Genomic DNA, 20647 nt, shown 5'->3' with positions numbered 1-20647 from the left:
CCAGTGAAGGCTGGTCTTAGATAAGGAAGAGAACAGACAAGACAGTTCATCCTTTGTGTGATGAAATTATGACTGAGTTCTGCTAACTTATTATCCAACAGATGTATTCTTTTAAAGTAATGCAATAAATTATCATGATTCTTAGGTACTAAGTACTCATTGAGTTCAGAAACATTCATCTACCTGCAAAGAAACCTGTATAATCTTGAAAAATATAATATTATTACAAGATTGTTTTAATTTTCTGTTTTCCCCTTGATTTTAATAGATATTAACATATATACTGGTTAAAAAATTAATATTCTGGTTATAAATATGTCCATATCTTTATGTATGTGTAGATATGTGTGGCTATGTATGTATATTATTTTATATGTACTATTTATGCTATATATAATACATATACCTTCTATAAAATGCAAATGTCCAAATACTTTATTAACAATAAAAATCTGTTACATTTTGAACATATTTAGTAACTTTAATGTGTAATGGCATGAATTTAAGAAACAATAAATTGGTTAAACAATTTGGAGAAGAATTAATTGTCAACAAAAATTACTTAAGCAAAAATTACTTAGGTAAACAATTTACTTTAACAACTTAAACGACAAAAATTACTTAACAACATCCCCATGCCTCCCACCCCCCCAGTCATCTCATTAACATACAAAAACACTGTTATCACTCAGGAGATTCCGAGGATGTTTGGAGCCTCGTGCCAGGACCAAGGAAAAAGACTAAATATTTATTGTTTTTAATACAATTGCAATGTTTAATTTTCTAAGTTGGTGTGATGAATATATAGTACTCTTATAAAATTTTTTTCTTAAAAATGGCTTGCCCTACATTATGTCCATAAACATATTAATGACAGAACATTCTAAGGATGTCATTTTTCTGAAAGTTATTCTAGATTTCTATACAAAGAAAGAGTTTTAAAAAATCAAGTCTAATTTTCCATTATTAATATGCAACTAAGAATATAGCTACATAATGAAAATTTAATGAAGTCTTATGAAAATGGGAATATTTAATTACTGTATTCATTTATCTCCAAATTCTTTGCAAGGTAAAACTCATTCTAGTGTTTTGAATTGATTTTACTTACATCATTTTATAAGTTAATGGAAGAATCTAGTTATGATTTTGAGATAAAAAATCTTAAAAAACTTACTCTGGTTTTATATTTTTTGTTCATCTTTTAAAGGTAATTGCTATTTATTTTCCTCGGATATTAAACATTTGAATAAAACGTTCAAAAACAGCTACATATGTTTAGTAATATCTTGTTTAATTTTCATAAAATTGAATCTTATATACTATGGGTGAAATTTACAAATAGTATCCTAAAATGATTTCATTTACTTTTAATATATTAATTTTAATGTAATTTCAGCTCATAAATAATTTTACAGGGAATGAGTAGGTTTGAAACCACAGATTCCAAATGTAAATAAAGGCATTTGAATCATTTTTTATTTATTTCCAAAAAAGGTTGTTTTTTTCAATACATAAACCAGTTTTTACCCAGTGGTTATTTAAGGTCATAGTTCTTCTAAGTCTTAAATGGAAAAGATGATTACTTCCAAAGGCTGAGTGAACTATGTGTGAAATCTCATTGATATCAAATCTCGTGGCTCTTGAAAGTTTGTCTTGGTTACCAATCAGAACCAACTAGAAATATATTTTTTTCTAACATAGCTTTCTTTAAAATGACACAAATTATTTTAAATTGCAATTTTTATTTATTGCAATGATTATGTGTATATACATTTGTTTGAAAATTGACCAAACTTACTCATTTAAAAAAATTGTTGTGAGAAACTTTGAATAAGTAATATTAGGCTGAAAGACTTTTAGCTTCCAAATCCTAATCAACCCAAGTTTCAGATGCTTTTTGGAGATATTTAAAGTAAAATTTTGTGAGTTATATGAAGTTAAATCTTACATCATATTTTGAGTCACATCCTGTAAGTAAAAATTTAGTCATGGTTTTGAAATAAAAGAACGATACTCCTGGTTCTGCCCCTAAATCAGCAGTAATTGCTGCCCTTGATCAAACATCAATTTGAGATTTTATATATTGTGTCTATTTGAAATTACGTGCAAAGTAATAAGATGAGTAGTTAATTTATTCAAGCTTTAACGTGTGCTAGGCATAATTCTAAGTCCTTTCCATGTATAAGTTTAATCTTTGCAATAACCCTTTGAGGTTTGTAAGAGGAGAATTAACTCATCTCAAAACCTCATGGCTAGTTAGTGCCAGAACTAGAATTCCAACAGGCAGTCTGGCTTCAGAGTCCATTTCCTTAACCATTACTATATATTCCTCATTGCATTACATTGCACACCTATAAATAAATTAAGTTGTATTTAATATTAAAAGAGATGATTTCCTTTTCAGGACATGCATAAGAGGCTTTAAATCCAAATATTGGTTGGATTATGTGATCATTAAGGGCCCATCTTTAAAACCCTCTGATTATTCTAATATTTTAAGTTATGAACTATAAACTCACGCTAGTAAAATGCAATTTTCAGGAGTTTCAATGTCCTAGCTGTTGTGTCAGGATTAAATATAGATATTTCAGAGTTACTAGTATTTGAAGTGAATTACTGAATGAAACTACCCAAGAAGAATGTTGTTCTGGTATAGGTGACTCAGAAAGTACAGTCATCAAGGTATATGTAAAAACATTATGTCATGGAAGCCAAGAACAGAGGGAGCAGTCAACTGTAGAATATTGCTGAGTGGTCAAGTATGATAAGATGGATCTGGAAGTGACAGGGGCATTGTGGAGTTATGGGGAAAGTATGCCTAAATAGACTGGCTTTTAGGAAAATGAGCACGTAGGGATTACAAGTATAGAAAACTCTCGATAAATTTTTCAGTAAAGGATAACACACAAAATTCTTGGAAAATCTCTGGAATCTAGAAAGAAGATTTGTTTGTTTGTTAAAAGTAAGGAATACTAAAGTATATTTACTGATGAGAATGAGCCAATAGAGAAGAAAGAGAGAACAGGATCAGGAGAGAGAATAATCATTTGCAGGAGCACGATCACCGAGAAGCGTCAGGATGGGTGGATATGTTGGCTTTATGAGAATAGAGGCACTTCTTTCATTATAATAGGAGGGAAGACAGTGTGTGTGGGTACTGTTGAAGGTGGTTGATAGATTTGGTGTTGGATGTATGAGAACATTTCTGTCAGTATTCTTGATGGAGTTCTCCCATAGCTGGACTCTGAGCCAAGGATTCAGCCTTAGCAATTTATTAAGGAAGTGCTTTCAGAAGAAATCAGTAAGAAAGTAAGGGGAAGCAGGTAAGCAGAAGGAAGAAGCTATGCAAGGTTGTGAATTTGGATGAAGTCTCAAATTAACTCTGATCCCAAAGGAAGCTCTGCTGTGTCAATTACACTTTAGAGCTGTCCAACCTGGAGGTAAAGGAGCTGTGATTGTGTAACTCCACACTTGTTTGTAATTGACTACAGACTTGCTGGGGGATGAGAGTGGAATGTAAACTCCCAGGCACTTCTGGTTGTATGGGCACAGCAGCACTAGTGTCATGGACAATCCTCTATAGGTCACAGGGGCCAGCCTTTATCAGCTAAGCATACAGAAGCTGGGGGATAAATTCAGGAGCTGCACAAGGCATTGTGAGGTATGGACAGTGCACCAATGTGTTTACAACTGTGAGATTGTTTCTATTTTTTCAAGGATGTAGGAAGCTATTTCCCATCCCAGTTTAGGGGATTGGGATGAGAAGGAAGTTTGGGGTTGAAGGAAGATGTGAAATATTCCTTCTGGAGGATGGGAAAGCATATGTGTCAGGAAAGTATAGTTGGCTTGTCAAATATTGTTAAGTGCCATTAGAATTTTGTTGTCATGAATTTAGCATATCTTCAGTAATCATGGTTGTGTGGTTTTTTTCCCAGTAGTGTTCACCTATCCAGGCTCAGGTTTTTTCATATCCTTAAAGGAGAAAGAGGAAATAAGAAGGTAAGAGGCCATGGGATCTAGGCTGACAATGGAGGAAAGTATGAACATGAAGGGGATGGTGGTAAATGTCTGATGGCAAGAACTTCAAGGGAGCTGAGGTTTTTGACAGAGGGGAAATCATGGTTTGGCAATGGCATTTCTACTTCTCGAAGATTGTGAGAGAACCAGTATTTGAGTTTGTGTGTTCTTCAGGGAAAGCACTGTCAGCAGGGGACAGTTTCACTAAATGCATGAAGGTGACAGAGACACCCAAGGATGAAGTTTAGGATATAAGGGAATTTGTTGATATTGGACTGTGAGTTTCAAAGAACAGGATGGAATTTTTTGGGAGGGAGAGGAATGGTGGAAAGTTGGAGTAGATTAAGAAATAATGAAGAAATGTTAGAAAAAAATGGAAGGAATAAGCTTGTAACCATTTTGGTTGTCCAAATTCATTACATGCTATCTTCTTGTGATCACTTAGCATCTTGGGCAGCAGAGTCCCTACCCAGAGCAATGGAAAAGTCCCCTAAACGAGTGAGAACACTGTTCACACTCTGACTTAGATATATACATGTTCTCCCCAAATTCTGGAAAATGTCACAGTACATAAATCTTATAATCACAGCTTAGTCTATTTAACTGTATCTCAATTCATAAAAGGAGAATAAAATGCTCTATGATTAAAAGTAATAAAGAGATGATCACTGATATGCAAAATAATTAGCACAAAGGTTATGGACTGTACAAATGGACTGAAAAACTTACCAACCTACTGTGCGTATCAGTTTCCCCTAATTCCTAAGGTATGCTCTCATTTAGGTACAAACAACAGTAAGGTAACAACACTCTTTCAGACCTCAGCTTTTCTCGTTCTCCTGTTTTCCAGGAGTGCTTTCTAATAGGAGTGTTACTTTGTTTTAAAATGATTTTTTTTCTTTACTTCACATTAAAAGTGAGGAAAGCATGTAAGTCATAGTTACTTTAAATAAAGAACTATGTATTAAATCACTGGATTTGTAATTAAAATGTGCAGACAGTATAGTGGAATGTTAAGTGTCTTGAGCTGCTCAGTCCACACTTGAAAATTTCCTAATCTAATTTTCTCTTGGCTGAGTCCCAACTGTTGTTGGATTTTTCCACTACATAAAATTATGTATTTTTAAAAGGTCTGTCATCAAAGTCCCTGGCACTTTTATAAATGTACTATTGGAGTATACATTCTAGAATACTCTGGAATGTTGTCCATGGAAATTGATATTTTCAATAAACACTTCAATGGACTAAAACAAAAATCCTCTCAGTTCCAGAACTAAGATGGATAGTCTAAGGTTATAATTTAAAACTGTTTAATTATGAGATTAAGAAAACAAGCCATGAGTATAAAAAGTAATAATGTATTAACAAAAGTATTAACATTATTGTATATTAATATATTTCATATATCAAATATAAGTTAAAAAATGGCACATTTGTTCCTCTACCATTACCACATTCATACTAGAACTTGCTTAATATTTGGTAGAGGGAGTCCTCCCATTTTGATCGTCTCTTTCAAAATTGCCTTAGCTACTCATGGACTTTTATTATTTTTTTTCATAAATTTCAGAATCAGGTTTTTTTTTTTTCCCCCTGAGGAAGATTGGCCGTGAGCCAACATCTGTGCCCATCTGCCTCTATTTTATATGTGGGATGCCTGCCACAGCATGGCTCGATAAATGGTGCATAGGTCTGTGCCTGGGATCTGAACCAGCAAACCACAGGCTGCTGAAGCAGAGCACACGAACTTAACCACCATGCCGCTGGTTTTTGAAGCACAATCAGTTTTTGAACCCAGAATCAGTTTTTGAAGTTCTTTTAATATATTCCTTCCCATTCTGGGACAAATCTTAATTGATCATGATGTTTATGCATCATTTGATTTTGCTATTTAATAACTTTTTAATGATTTTTGTATAAATTCTTAAGTAAAACGTTCTTGTAATTTATTTTTTATTCTCTTAAACTGTCCTTACCTGGTAAATTATAGTAGTCTCATAAAGTTTTTCTTCTTTTCTGTTTAGGCCTAACCTATACAAGAAAAGGATTATTTGTTACTTGAATATTAGATAGAATGTATTTGTAAAAAGTTTTGGGACTTGAGGCCTTTTTGCAGATACGGCAGCAGATAGATAATTGTTCGTATGCATATTTTATCAGTTATTGATTTCTAATTTAATTTCATTATCACTAGAGAATACATTCTGATGGATGTCAATTCTTAGTACTTTATTGAGGCTGCCCTTTGGCCTAAAATGTGATTAATTTAAAATTTGTTATTTTGCTATTTGGAGCTTTTTATGTATCGACGAAATTGGATTTATTTATCATATTGCTTAAATTTTCTATAACATTTCTTAGTTTTTTTCTCTTTGACATAATTTTAAGGAAATTATATTTAAATTCCTAGTAACAAATTTAATTAGGAACAACAGCATCATCCAGGGTTTCTGTATTAAAAGCAGAATAGTGGTAGAGACCTTGGGTCGTTAATGAGGCCTCCTCACTGTCGGAGTAACTAGCTCTCGTGCACTGCCTATGCAGGGAGACTTCAACTTCAGATTCTTTACCACATAATGACAAGGGACTTTCACTGTTCCCTATGAATGATAAACTCAAGAATTCAGAGTGCTCTTCAATAGCTCTCACTAATTGATAACCTAGGGGCTATAGACTATTCTTTCCTTGGTTCCTCGACACTAAAAAGATCCTAGTGAGATTATTCTATTCATTGTGGAGGTGTGTAAACTAAGGCTTATGAAGGTTAAGTTGCTTGTCCAAAATTAAATAAAACTTGCCAGCTTCCTATTGTGTTTCAATGCCTCCCTTGGTTCCATTTATTGGACTCTTTAGTAAGTACGGACATGTTTTAAATACTTGGTTGTGCTTTTTTTATGTTTTAGTTGTTCTTACAAGCAGTTTATAATAAGGAGTTTATTCACAGATGAATGTTTCTGTTGCAAGTTGTTGAAATGAGAGGTGATGATACCATATGGTACGAAAAGGAGCATAACAGCAATTCAACCTGTCGAAACACATTTGGCAAGAATATCAAAAAGTTATTAATTTCCTGACTTATTTTACTTAACTTAAAAGTTTGTGCGTCTTCTAAGTTTAAAAAAGAAATCCTGGAAGTATGTAATACATTCTTTAAAATATTTCAACACCTTGCATTCCAATGACCAAATTTTATCAGCCCTGTGGTCATATGTTCTAAAAAGTCAGTGAATTCCGAGACCCAGTATAAGTCTAAAAACCACTGGCCCTCCAATAGTGCGCCAGGAAACATTGTGATTTTAATTATAAGTATCAACAAATAAAATATGTCAATTTGTTGTTAATATTTTGTGGATCTTGAGATGTTACTGACTAAAGCCACAGTTTTCATTGCTTGCAAGATAAAAATTATGGAAAAGAAATACAAATTTCTCTTTATATAGGCATCATGTCATTTATTTCATCTTTCCTATTCATGGTTTCGAATTTTCAAAAAATAATAAGAAAAAATATTAATGAAGTCCAATTTTAGAACATATATCTCATATATCATGAATTTTCCTGAATATTTCACATATGATTTTTTGTCTTTTATTCTTTATGGCCAAATGATTACATTTAGTGAAACATTGCAATTACTTAGTAGACTTTTAAACACTGAGGATACAGTATATTTATGAATTAAATTTAGATTTCTCATATAATCCAGAGAATTCTGGGTTTCTATTTTAGTCTTCATTAGAAAGATGGATGTACCCCATTTCAATTGAGAATGTAAAAATTTATAGCATTTACTAAGTCTAAAGAAATCTTAAGATGAAACATTGTATAAACTGAGACTTTTTAAATATGAATATTAAAAATCATTTCAGATCAGTGACTCCCTCTTCCTCTTTGGATTCATACCTAATATATGAATTTCCAAAACATTTAAAAGGAAACCTAACGTAGTACTGTGTTTGTATTTTTCCCTATAGCCCCTTTTTTGAGGTCAGAATGGCAATACACAACACTAATTGTAATAGCAAATATTTATAGAGTACTTTTAGATATTAAAATTTTGTGTATTTATGCATTTTTGTGTGTATTTAAAAAAGTGCTAAGTCCTTTTATTTAATACACAACAGCCCTATGAAGAAAGTTTTGTATTTATCCCCATTTCACAGATGGGGCTTATGAGGCTCGGAGAGGTTAAATAATTAGCCCAAGGTTGCAGAGTTAGTACAACGCACAGCTGGTATTCAAACTCAGGCAGGCTGATTTGCAAGTCCATGCTTTCAGTCACTATCTTTCATACAGTAATGTTAATAAATAATCATACAGTGATATATTTGCTTCCAACATAAGATTCCAAACTTTTATATCTTATTTGCATGAAACCTACCAGTTCATTTTTATGAATCTGATAGATGACAATACTAAATTGTAATAAGTTTGTAGCTGTCTAGGTACAATATAGGAACTCATTATTCATTCTCATAATTGATACCCTTAATTTCTTTCATATATAAATTACTTTTTTGACCACATCATATTGAGTTATAAAAATTTGCATAACATTGAGTTTTGGAGATAATATAATTAAAGTTTGATCAGTCATTGATTTAGTATTTATTGATCCTGATTTATTATATTCAATTCTGCCTAATTTCAGACTTACTCAATTTATCAGCAGAGTGAAATCTGTGATTAAAAATTTAATATTGGTGTATGCTGTCAATCTGTAGTATTATTATAGGGACATTGAGGCATGGGAATGACAATGTTTATGATATATTCTAAACCATTTATTTATTTGGTTCATTTCATTTTTCTCTTAATAAATTTCATATGAACAAAATATAGCAATATAGCTTTTAGTAGTAATACTTTAATAGCAATCAAATCCACAGTTGAAATATAAACATCTTCTCTGTCGTTTATAATTTTACATTTATGTTATTTGAATTTCACATTTTTCTAAGAATTTTTAATACTTAATGATTTAAACATATGACCATAATGAAACATTTTTATATTTTACTCAGAAATGTTGAATTACATTCTAAATGATTTTTCCTTTTAATCTTCCTATAGTGGTCAAAAAAAGAGAGTGAATTGAATATAATAATATAATTCTAGGATGGTATAGTCCCACTAATATAAAATACATTTGAAAGAAATATAAAGCAGTCAGAATTTCTATCATAAGTGTTACTAGTTGATTGAGCATTTTCAACACAGTGAGGTGTAAACGTGGAATGTCTAGATTTTTCTCTGATCACTACTCTTCTAGTTGTGCTATCTGAAATATCCCTTAACCACTGGATAGCAGATATCTGAGATGGATTTGGCTACTTTGCAGTCTATTCTGGTTATTAAATGTTTGTGGCTGGGGGATTAGTATAAGTAAAGATGTTTCTTTCCTTCCTCTTTCCACTGTTTCATATATTCTGTGAACATTGCAATCCTAAGAGGCCTTGTCTTTACTTCTAATTTTAAAGAGTAGGGACCCCTGGATTGGTAGTGTGGCAAAGTAGTGTCTCCAAGATCACTTCTAAGTGAAGTCTATTAGCTTGGGTTGTTGTTGCCTCCTTTTAGAATATGGGTAACTGAATCCTCTTAGTCCTTAGTTTGGGAGTCTTGTTGATGGAGGGGCAATGGGGAAAGCCTGTCCAACAGGCAGATGCATAAGTATTTATTACCTTTTTTCTTCTAAGAAGAATGAAGAGTACTTTTGGGTGCTTTAAGATGAGAAACTCACCCACATTACCTTTATCCTTCCTACAGTAACCCAAATCAAATCCAAGGGGAAAAGTGTTTATTTCTTTGGTATAATTAGTTTTATGCCAGGGAAAGTAAATTCAGCTGCATACTGAACCTAGAAATACTGGGATACTAATCAGGTATCTGTATACCTCATGAAGCTCTCTTTCTCAGTATTAAACATAGAATTCACTCACCAACACCAATTAGCTAAGTCTCCAACAATACCAGAGAATCCCAGAATGTATTAATCTTGAAGTGATGCGATCAAGCCATTCATTTTCCTTTACCTGTTGTGACTTATCACTGACTGCATCTTTTGGCTTGGGGATTAAATTCTCAAATATGCTTCCCATCACTGCATCTTCCTTCACACCAAACCTTACCCATTCCACTATTTTTAAAAATTACCATCTATCTAAATATAATAGAAGGGAAAGTTTTAAACTATTTAAAGAATTTATCTCCTTTATATCATGTATTTTAGATAATATTTCCTTAAAAAATTATATCAAAAAAATATTCAATTTTGAATTCTTGAAGGCAGAGAGAGAATATCCAATAACTAACTTGATTCATTCATATTGTTTCTGTTCATTCATCATGTCTATACTGATACACTGCACTTTGAGTCTTTACATCATAGCATTAATTTGTAAGTTAACGTTTTGGTTAAGACATTTATCCTCTTGAAGATGTATTTTGAGCTAAACTTCCATGGGGCTAGATTTTAATAGCACTTTTGTGTACTTTGGAATTGTTATAGAATATATAAATATATGCATAATTATTATCTGTGTAGAGACTCCTAAAAATTCCAATCTTGATTCTAATGATCACTTTTAAAGATAATTTTATGACATTAATATTTAAATAAAGTTTTCAATTTTAGATGTTAGTAAGAATAAAATAATAAAATGTTTGACAAAGGAAAACTATTTTTGCCAAAGAAAGAAGAGTCCTTTCTTCTTATTTATTTCTTGAAAATTGTATGTTCAAGATATTTTAATTCATTTTCAATGTCTCCACTTTAAATTATATGATAACCTGTAAATTTCTGTTAACATCTGCCAAGAGCATCGTAGGCCTTTGTGTCCATATTTTCAAAAAATCTTAAAATAACAGCAGTGAAATCATTTTAATCATACAACCAGAATGAGGTTTCGTTTCAATGGCAAATCAGAATGAAAATTCTTCAGCTTTAGAAGCTAGTTTTGTAGATCTGTTTTTTAGAATAAAAAATAATGAATCAATAGCATGTGGCTTTGCCACCAAAACTGGTGGCAAACTTACCATCAATTTAATTTGGGTTTGGTGGAGAGACATTATCAAACTAGATTTTCTAAGCCAATAGAATATCTGACAAAATGATGGAAGGCACTGACATCATTTTGATTACATAGGTAATCTTTAGTGATTTTTAATTTTTGAACCATTGTATATTATTTATGTCATTCTGGAGGCAAAATTAATGAATAATGCTTTATCCATTAGTGTGAATTTCTATATTGAATATGAACTGGAAATTCTTATAGCTCAAAGATACAAATTAAATGCTTTATTAATTATTGTACAGACTAAGCCACTGTAGAAAGAAAATACTCAAAAATATAGTGGCTTAAACATATCAGGTAAGAGTCTAGAAGTAGGTGGTCTGAATCTAATACGGCAGCTCCACATCGATACACAGCTTCCATTTCTTGGTCTGAGGCTCTACTGTCACTTTCTCTTAGCAAACGGGAAGGAAAAAATGGTCAAGGGAAGCCTATTTCCAATCCTTTAATTGGAAAGACCCAGTAATGTGACAGTTCACTTTTGTTTACATTCCAGTGGACACTACTTAAACGCAGGGCTATAGCTAATTCTAAGTGAAGCTGGAGCTACAGTCTTTGCTATCAAGCACGGCAACTGGCTGATCCCCACAACGGCCAACAAAAACTGCTGAATTGTACCCTGATAGCTCTCTTTTTGATATTTCCCATTACAGGCAAAATATCTCACTCCAACAATTATAGTGCCAATTTTGTATTTTGTTGTTTGAAACATGTAGATAACTTAATACAATTTTTAGAGCATTTTTGCATGTATTCCTACATGCCAACCTCTGTAACTTTCTTTACCTGATGTTGTCCTATACAAATTAAGATAGAAAGTGTCATTCCAGTCATGAACCTAGCACACAGATGGGATATACTGATGCAATGGGAATGCGTATAGTGGAGTAAATATTATGTTATTATGTTCTGTAACTTTTCAATGTTACTGTAGGTACAGGATTTTCTTTGAAGGCACAGTTCACAATTAAATATGATCAATTGTTAGAAATTCTTCTGTCTTTATCTCTCACACATCTATTCACACATCCATGGCATTGTTTAAATATCTCTTGGAATTCCATTTCCTGGCTTAAAACTCTCTTTGAGTGTCCTAGTCCAGCACTGTCCAATACTTTCTGTAAAGACAGAAATGTTCTAGAACTGTACTCTCCAGTATGGCAGCTATTGACGCTTTTGAGCCCTTGTCATGTGATAGTGTGACTAAAGAGCTGAATTTTAAACTTTTTTTCATTTTAATGAATTTAAATTTAAAGAAACCCATATGGCCAGCAGTTGCCATATTAGACAGCACAATTAGTCGCTCTCTGCTCCATCTACAAATTTATTTCTGCCACATCTATTTTACTTCATAATATTGCTCCTGAAATGTCTTCAAATGAATTTAACTACTCAACATTTATTATGTGGTGTTTTATTCTTTGGGTAAGAAATTCTGTATTTTCAGTCTGACTTTAGCTTTAAATAGTCTAATAATAACTATGTAATATTTACTAGACACAATATGTCAGGCACTGTTCTGAACACTTTATACATAATATATCATTTCATTATCATAGGAAACTTACATTATAATTGTCACCATTTTATAGATGTATAAACTGACACAACCACGGGTTAATTAATTTTTTCCTAAGATCAAATAGCTAGTAAATGGCTGAGCTAGGATGTAAACCCCAGGCAACTGGCTTCAAATCTCAGACTCTCACACCATTCTTTACTCTTTCAATGTTCTGGACAGTGAGGTTTTTCATAAGTAGCAATCTTTTTTCAAAAGGCATCACAGTTGGGGCCTTTCTAAGACCTTTATTTGTGTATGCATAATATTGCAAACTATTGCCTCTGGCAAGAGGTAAGAGGAAAGAGCAGACAGTTTCTCTTTTTCTGTCCTGTCACAATTCACTGAGCAGCAACTATGTTTGTAAAAAGATCATCCAAAATGTTCCCTAACTATCTTTACTAACTTGGCACTGGGATCTTATTTTATCGCAATGATACTAAATAAATTAGTAAATGTACATGATTATGAACAGGTGCGGTGTGTTTGCTCCTATCACTGCGAAAGATTATTGAAATTTTTTTCTTGGTACACTAACAGAAAGAATTTTAAAGTAGTCAGGATTGATTATTTTCAAAGGGCTATAATGTTCCGATTTAAGTCCGGTCAATCACTTGCAAGTTAAAATTACTTAGAAGTGTACTGTCCATAATTAAGTAATCTTACCTACTTAGATTACAGAACAAGGATACCTTTAGGTGACATGAGATCTGTCATTTTAAGTATGCCCCCAAGCCTTTTCCAGATTGCTCATAAGATTTCTCATTCTCTAGAGAAATGCAATCTCTAAGAAATAAATGTTCTCTGTCAAGTCACAAGTAATATAAGCACTTGATGAAAAAATGGAATTTTTTAGTCTCATAAGGGATATTGCAGTATTGTAAAATTGATTTTATTCCTTGTTATTTAAGTTCTCATGGTCATTTTAGGATTTACCTTCTGGATATAAAGGGAAGCTTATGATGCTTTTTAGGGAGCTGGGGGACAGAGGCCTTTGGGAACCTGGAGAATATTTTTCATATGAAATTCTTTGTCATAAAATGCTAATGTTGGTGTTCTTGTCTTTATGTCTATGCATTCTTTAGCTATGAGGATAACAGACCCTTCATCAAGTAAGAATGACCTGAATGGCTGATAAATTCCATTTATCAGTGTGGTCCCATGAACCAGCTGTCAGATCAGTCCTGAGAAATCATTAGAGCTTCTGTCATTCACACTGAGGCAGAAGAGCAAACTGTGCAGGAAAATAATCAGGCATACAACTTCTGGGCAGAGTAAATATGCTGCAAGTGTATTGCCAAAAAAATTCTGCTTCACCTCTTTTAATTGGATATCACCTGAACTCAGTGCCACAGTAATAGCAACTTCATGTAGTACAGACTTGTTTCGCTTTTAATTGTTTTCTCCTTTCATTGTGCTGTGTTCCTCTGTGCTGCGTAGGTCCTCGTTTCTCTTGTTTGTTTGGACACGATTCATCTAAAATTATTTTGCGATTTAGTGGTATATCTTCAAAATGATCTTATGGGTATGAAACTACCCAATTGCAATTGATATTAATGAATTTCTATATTAAATAACCAAAAAGGGGAAAAAATGCCTCCTTCAAAAATTAAAGTTTACTTCTGCAAAATTATCTCTCAAAATTGACATGTCACGTGATTAATGATCTCATTCTTTATGCATACATCTCTTAAATTTTTGAAACAAAGCTACAAGTCTGTACTAATCTAATAAGAATAAACATAATGTTAATATTTGTGTTTTTCCTTTGTACGTTTTAAAATTACATGTCCTGCAACAATAAACTTAAGATTGGCAACCTACGGGTGACCTTGCTCCAGACTTTCAGTTTGTTCTTCTGGTGAAGAGTCCTTTGTTTTCATTTTCTCCAATTCCATTTCACATACTTCTTCATGCTCTTGCTTATTTTTTTCTTTAGAAATTGGGCTCATTGCAGTTTTATATCAGTAACTCTTGGGCCCCTCATGTGTTTTCTAGTGGATAATAGGTGACTTGAGTATTTTATCTTATCATTTTATTTCTAAGTAGCAATCTTGCCTTGATTTAATGACAATTCTTCCCATTTTTCCTTTTTCCAATGTCTGTAAGAAGCTGAGAGCTTTCCCTTGAAAGTTCTCATATTTCTGAATCTAATTGTAGAATAAAATATCACATCTAAGATGTTTTCTAATTCCTATAAGCAAACATGCTCGCTACAAGAGCAGGCCTTCTTTAGGGATTCTTTATTCAAGAAAATGCTCTAAACATTAAATTTAGTAGATATTTAAATCTGAAATATAATGGCTGATGTTTGTAGAAGAAAAATAGTAAATATTTGAGATTAATTTTGCTAAGGCTTTAATAATAATTGACTTCTTTTGGGACCATATCTTTTTTAAGATGGAGTTCTCTCTGAAAACTTTATTTAACCCAGCTTCAGATTATGGTAAACATACGTGATTTTTTTTTCCCTTTGTGTTGCAAAATTTTAATCCCTATAAATATTTCTTCCTTAGACAATGTAAATGGAGGATAATAGTCTGCTGAAAAGAAATAGTAGCTTACCCTGTTCAAGGAAGGTGTGCTGAGAAAGGAAAGAGTGGATTCCTGAGTGTATAGAGATCTAGACTGGGTTGGTCCTATTCTCCTCTATACTTAGAAGTTGAGAAGGATTCCATTTTCAATTATTGGATTCCTATCTATTGGAAAGATTCGTTCTTTGTTGATAGTAAATATGTAACACATAGCCACAAATATATGAAGTTTTGTCACCTGTTTATTACTATTGCGAATGGCAGCTTGGTGGACGCTAAGGGAATGGAGTGAGAGTGAGAATTTGTCTTCCATTCTAGACTACTTTGTTCATACCACTCTATCCCCATTCTCAGCTTCATTTTCTCCCTTGAGTTTATAGACACTTCAAAGAGATAAAGATGCCACGAGACTTTAAGCTTCTTTTCAACAAAGCTGCCAATTGCCTGATTTTCAAAGTCTAGTCCAACATAATCTAGAAGACAGCAATCAAAGGCTGAAAGAACATAAAGCATGATCTGGAATGGAACTATTTTTTCCATCCACTATATCTCACCTGTTCTACACAACCATAGAATCAAACAAATAGAACTTTTAAAATTCATACATGTATTTCATATACTGGTTCCTTCTAATATGAGTTCTGTTTTTGTCAGTAAACACTGAAAATTTTATGGAGAAAAAGGAAATTTGGAAAAATGGGGTAAAAGTGTGTCAGATGAAGCACTAATACAGAGAGTCCAATTAAACAAATGTTATCATACTAATGAGACCAGTGGAGACTAACATAGCTTTATAGACTTTTCTCCCCCTTGCCATTCACCATAATTACATCTCCATATCATTTGCATATTTGCTGCAAATACATGAATAATTTAATAGTACAGATCTGCTTTTGCTTAAATGAATTTCTGTGTTCATAACATTTTCATCCGTGTATATCTCCTCAAGCTTGTAAACTTGTAGTCTCCATTAAAATCTTAAAGTACTTATACCACATATCTTACATTTTCTGTCAATAAAACTTACTGTAACATTCTTTTCAGTGTCAGTATTGTTGATATGATATTACTATATTAATTAAAGACCAATTATTGGGTAACCTTTAATTTTCTCTTCTCTCTACAGGTCATGGGTTATAGGTGCAATAGCTCTTCTCTGCCTGTTAGGATTGACCTGGGCCTTTGGACTCATGTATATTAATGAAAGCACAGTCATCATGGCGTATCTCTTCACCATTTTCAATTCTCTACAGGGAATGTTTATATTCATTTTTCATTGTGTCCTACAAAAGAAGGTAAGCTAGAATTCTCTCTTCAGGAATAAATGGTGTACATCGCATAATAGCAAAGCAACCATAATGTAAATCATTCTTGATATGTTTGTCTCTAAGAAATAAATATATTACTACATTGATTTTATTTTTATAATAGTAAAGGATGAAACAGACACAAAATACAAGCATAATAGTGGGTGAATGTATTTAATAGCAAAAACAGAAGCAAAGTATTTTCTGATTTAGACAATGCACAAAAATTATATTCTTGTAGAATTCATCTTATAGTCTTTAATATTTTTATTGGCACACACATGGAATTTGTGTCTTAGGAAGTAGCTTTTCTAAGATATTATGGAGGCATGGAGATAGATATATCTCTCTATGTATCTATATCTATTGGCATGCCGTAGGAAATACATATTTTTCTATTTCTTTAAAAACTAGTTTCTATATACTAGAAAATATAAATGTCTAAACACTTTATGATAAAATAACATATTTCTGTTTTTTGAATGAATGATGGGGTACTTAGTCATGGTCTCTGTACTTCTTTTCTTTAAAAGCATCTTTTATTAAATCTATGAGTTGAATGATTAGAATGCAATATTTAATTTCTTTATATTGGCCTATTTTTGTGATTTTTCACATCAACCACAATAAAATATTTATTTTCAAAGTTAATTTTAACAACTAAATAATTTTATTGCATTTTTTTTAAATCTCAAGATTGATTTTCTCATCTTATACTCTTTAAATCTATTAAAGATGTGCTCCTTATAGTTCTGATCACATAGACCCCTGAGCCAAGACTGTCTGGGTTCGAATCCTAGTTCCTCCACTTAAAAGCTTGTTTGAGGGGCTGGCCCAGTGACACAGCGGTTGGGTTCACATATTCCTCTTTGACGGCCCGAGGTTCACCGGTTCGGATCCAAGGTGCGGATGTGGCACCGCTTGGCAGGCCATGCTGTGGTAGGCGTCCCACATATAAAATAGAGGAAGATGGGCACGGATATTAGCTCAGGGCCAGTCTTCCTCAGAAAAAAGAGGAGGATTGGCAGATGTTAGCTCAGGGCTAATCGTCCTTAAAAAAAGCTTACGTGACTTTGGGTAAGTTCATTAACCTTCCCATGCCCCAGATTTCTCATGTGTAACATGGAGGTAATAATAATAATTATGAGATATTGAGAAATGGCTTTAAAAATGAAATGGCAAAAATGTGAATATTTTTCCTAAGAAGGAAACAACAAGATGTAAAATTTTTCTTTGGAAAACAAAGAAGATAAAGAGTAAAGATATCTATGTTTGCGATATTTGGTTTGAGAGACTGATGGGATCTAAAACAAAAGTTGAGAAGAGTGTCCGCTTGTCAAGCTGAGTCTAATTTTATTCTGTTTCAATTTTATGTGGTGATAGGTATCAAAAATATATTGACATGATCATAAATACAGGCTAGAATAGTAATGATGACTCAGGCCTATACATGCAGGTTACAGAAAAGAAAAGAGGGTATATTAGAATGAATAGGTTGTAACCCAATGGATTAGAATTAACTTAGAAAAGAGGTTATGTTAGAATGGATGAATGTTCACCCCTCAAACTGCAGTTGCTTAACCTAATACATGTTTATTGTTTTCTCATGGCCCAGTTGATGGGGCTGCCCCATGGAGGGACACAGGCTGATGAAGCCTCAACCAACCTCAATATATGATTTCCACGTCACCTTGGGTGTTAACATCCAGCAGGCAGTCTGAGAAAGAGAGAGAGGATCTTGTATAAGAGGTCTGGAAGTGGCTTATATCACTTCTACTCACCTTCCATCAGATAAGACGCTATCAATGGTACCACCTAAACTTCAAGAAAAACTGAGAAACGTCCAGCTTTTTACCCCAGGAAGATGAGGAATTGGATGTTGCAAACAGCTAGCAGTCTACCACGTTTGATGAGGGTAAAAAGTAGGAGACATGAATGATGAGTAAGAAGAGACGTGGAAGGAAGGAAGTGTCTGAGGAGAACGAAAATCACGATGATATAGTGAATGAAAGACAGGAGAAAATGTCCAAAAGTAGACAGTGGTCAGTATTGTAAAACACTTCAGAGAAGTCAGAAAGACTAGGCACTTGGGGAAAATTTCTAGATTTTGATAGAAGAGAGCTATCACTGAAGGTCAACAAAAATATATGTACAAAGATGGGAACGAAGTCAGGAAATTAAAGAAAATGGTAGCCTTGAGTCCAAATAACACTTTCACCACTATTAGCTCATCTCACCCTCAGGGTGTCCTCCCTGGGGAGCAGGAAGGTCCAAAATGTTCCCATTTGGCACATAAAGAAAGTGTGGCTCAGAGAAGGGGGCATGCCCATGGTCAACACCTGCTAGAACCCCATTCTCTTTGTGCTCTTCTGCCTTACGTAAATAAAGAAATATTGGACCATCATAATAGGTTACAATATCCTCAATTATAGTGAACCAGATTTACTTATTATCTTTATATATTAGCTGAAAATGTGGACTAACAAAATTTAAAATTTTAATGTTAATGTAGAAATTTTCTACAGAGCAGAACAGATATTTTGTACTTTATGCATAATTATTCTGGTTGTATTTTTTGTTAGCTAATACCTATTAGACTTTTCCCGATTATTATTTATATATTTCTTATCTTACAAATACACATCACTGATGTAATTAGGAATTATATTTGATACCCAGGTAGAGATATTGAACTTCACAATCGAAAAACAAGTCTAGAGATTTTAGCATATTTAACATATTTAGCATAAGTGAAATTTTTTAAAATATATGTCGTCAAGCTCAATTGTGTGATTTATTAGAACAGAATTCAGCAAACCACAGCTCATGGGCTAAATTTGTCCAGCTGCCTTTAATTTTTACAGCCAGTCAGCCAAAAATGGTTTTTACATTTTTAAATGATCACTTTAAAATTTAAAATAAGTGCATACACAGTATCCTTGGTTTTGCCTCTTGGCTCACAAAGCCTAAAATATTGACTGTCTGGTCTTTCATAAAAAAATTGCAAATCTCTGATTTAGAAGCTTACTGTTATGGTTTATAATAACAAGTAATAAGCATATTGTTCTTTCATCCATTCTGTGTTTTGAGTTTTTCAATTTTGGTGGCATTTTTATTGGGTGTCAAAAACATGTCTCAATATCAGAGAATATAGAGAACATGGAATTATTGTTCACTTTTTTTTTTCCTACAATAAAACCAAGTACTTCTCTTGGAAATTGCAAAAATCACCTTAGGAGATTTTTCTTTTATTCTTTTTAATAAATTGAGATATAACTTTGCATAAGTTTAAGGTGTTACTATATGTTGATTTGCTTCACTAATATATTGTGAAATGATTACCACTATAGTGTTAGCTAATACCTCCATCACATAATTATCATTTCTTTTTTGTGGTGAGAGCATTTAAGATCTCATCCCATAGCAACATTCAAGTATACAATACAGTATTGTTAACTATAATCATCATCCTGTACATCAGATCCCCAGAACTTATTCATCTTATAGCTAGAAGTTTGTACCCTTTGACCAACATCTCCCTATTTCTCCTACTCCCCAACCTCAGTTAACCACCATTCTGCTCTATTTCTATGAGAGTTCGGCTTTTTTCAGAATCCACTTATTAGTGATATCACGCTAGTGATACTAGCATGTGACACTATCATGCTAATGATACTAGCATACATATTGGTGATAGTATTTATCTTTGTCTGATTTATTTCACTTGGCATAATACCCTCAAGTTCCATCCATGTTGTCGCAAATGGCGGGATTTCCTTCCTTCTTGTGACTGAATAATATTCCATTGTATACATGTACCACATCTTCTTTATCCATTCATCCATTGATGGACACTTTGATATTTCTATTTCTTGGCTATTGTGAATAATGCTGCAATGAGCATGGGAGTACAGATATCTCTTCGAGTTCCTGATTTCATTTCCTTTGGATATATGCCCCGAAGTGGGGTTGATGATATGGTAGTTTTATTTTCAATTTTGTGAGGAACCACTATGCTGTTTTCTATAATGGCTGTACCAATTTACATTCCCACCAACAGTGCACAAGGCATACCTTTTCTCCATATTCTCACCAGCGCTTGTTATCTCTTGTCTTCTTGATGACAGCCATTCTAACAGGTGTGAGGCGATA

General features: G+C 33.1%; 1 protein-coding gene across 32 annotated transcripts in view; it reads left to right on the top strand.

Moving 5' to 3' along the window:
* ADGRL3 (adhesion G protein-coupled receptor L3) overlaps positions 1-20647 on the top strand; it is a 798980-nt gene that overhangs the window by 704697 nt on the left and 73636 nt on the right. For 19 of the 32 annotated variants that reach the window (XM_070505772.1, XM_070505773.1, XM_070505770.1 and 16 more), the window contains 2 exons: positions 13740-13766; positions 16315-16483. In XM_070505772.1, the coding sequence (XP_070361873.1) occupies positions 13740-13766; positions 16315-16483 (196 nt within the window). The remainder of the gene's footprint in view (positions 1-13739; positions 13767-16314; positions 16484-20647) is intronic. The other 13 variants (XM_070505775.1, XM_070505777.1, XM_070505776.1 and 10 more) reach the window with 1 other exon arrangement.

Source organism: Equus asinus, chromosome 3 (assembly GCF_041296235.1).
Source record: "Equus asinus isolate D_3611 breed Donkey chromosome 3, EquAss-T2T_v2, whole genome shotgun sequence".
Lineage (NCBI taxonomy): Eukaryota > Metazoa > Chordata > Mammalia > Perissodactyla > Equidae > Equus > Equus asinus.
The sequence above is the reverse complement of the archived record's forward strand: the minus strand, read 5'-3'. Positions and strand labels throughout refer to the sequence as shown.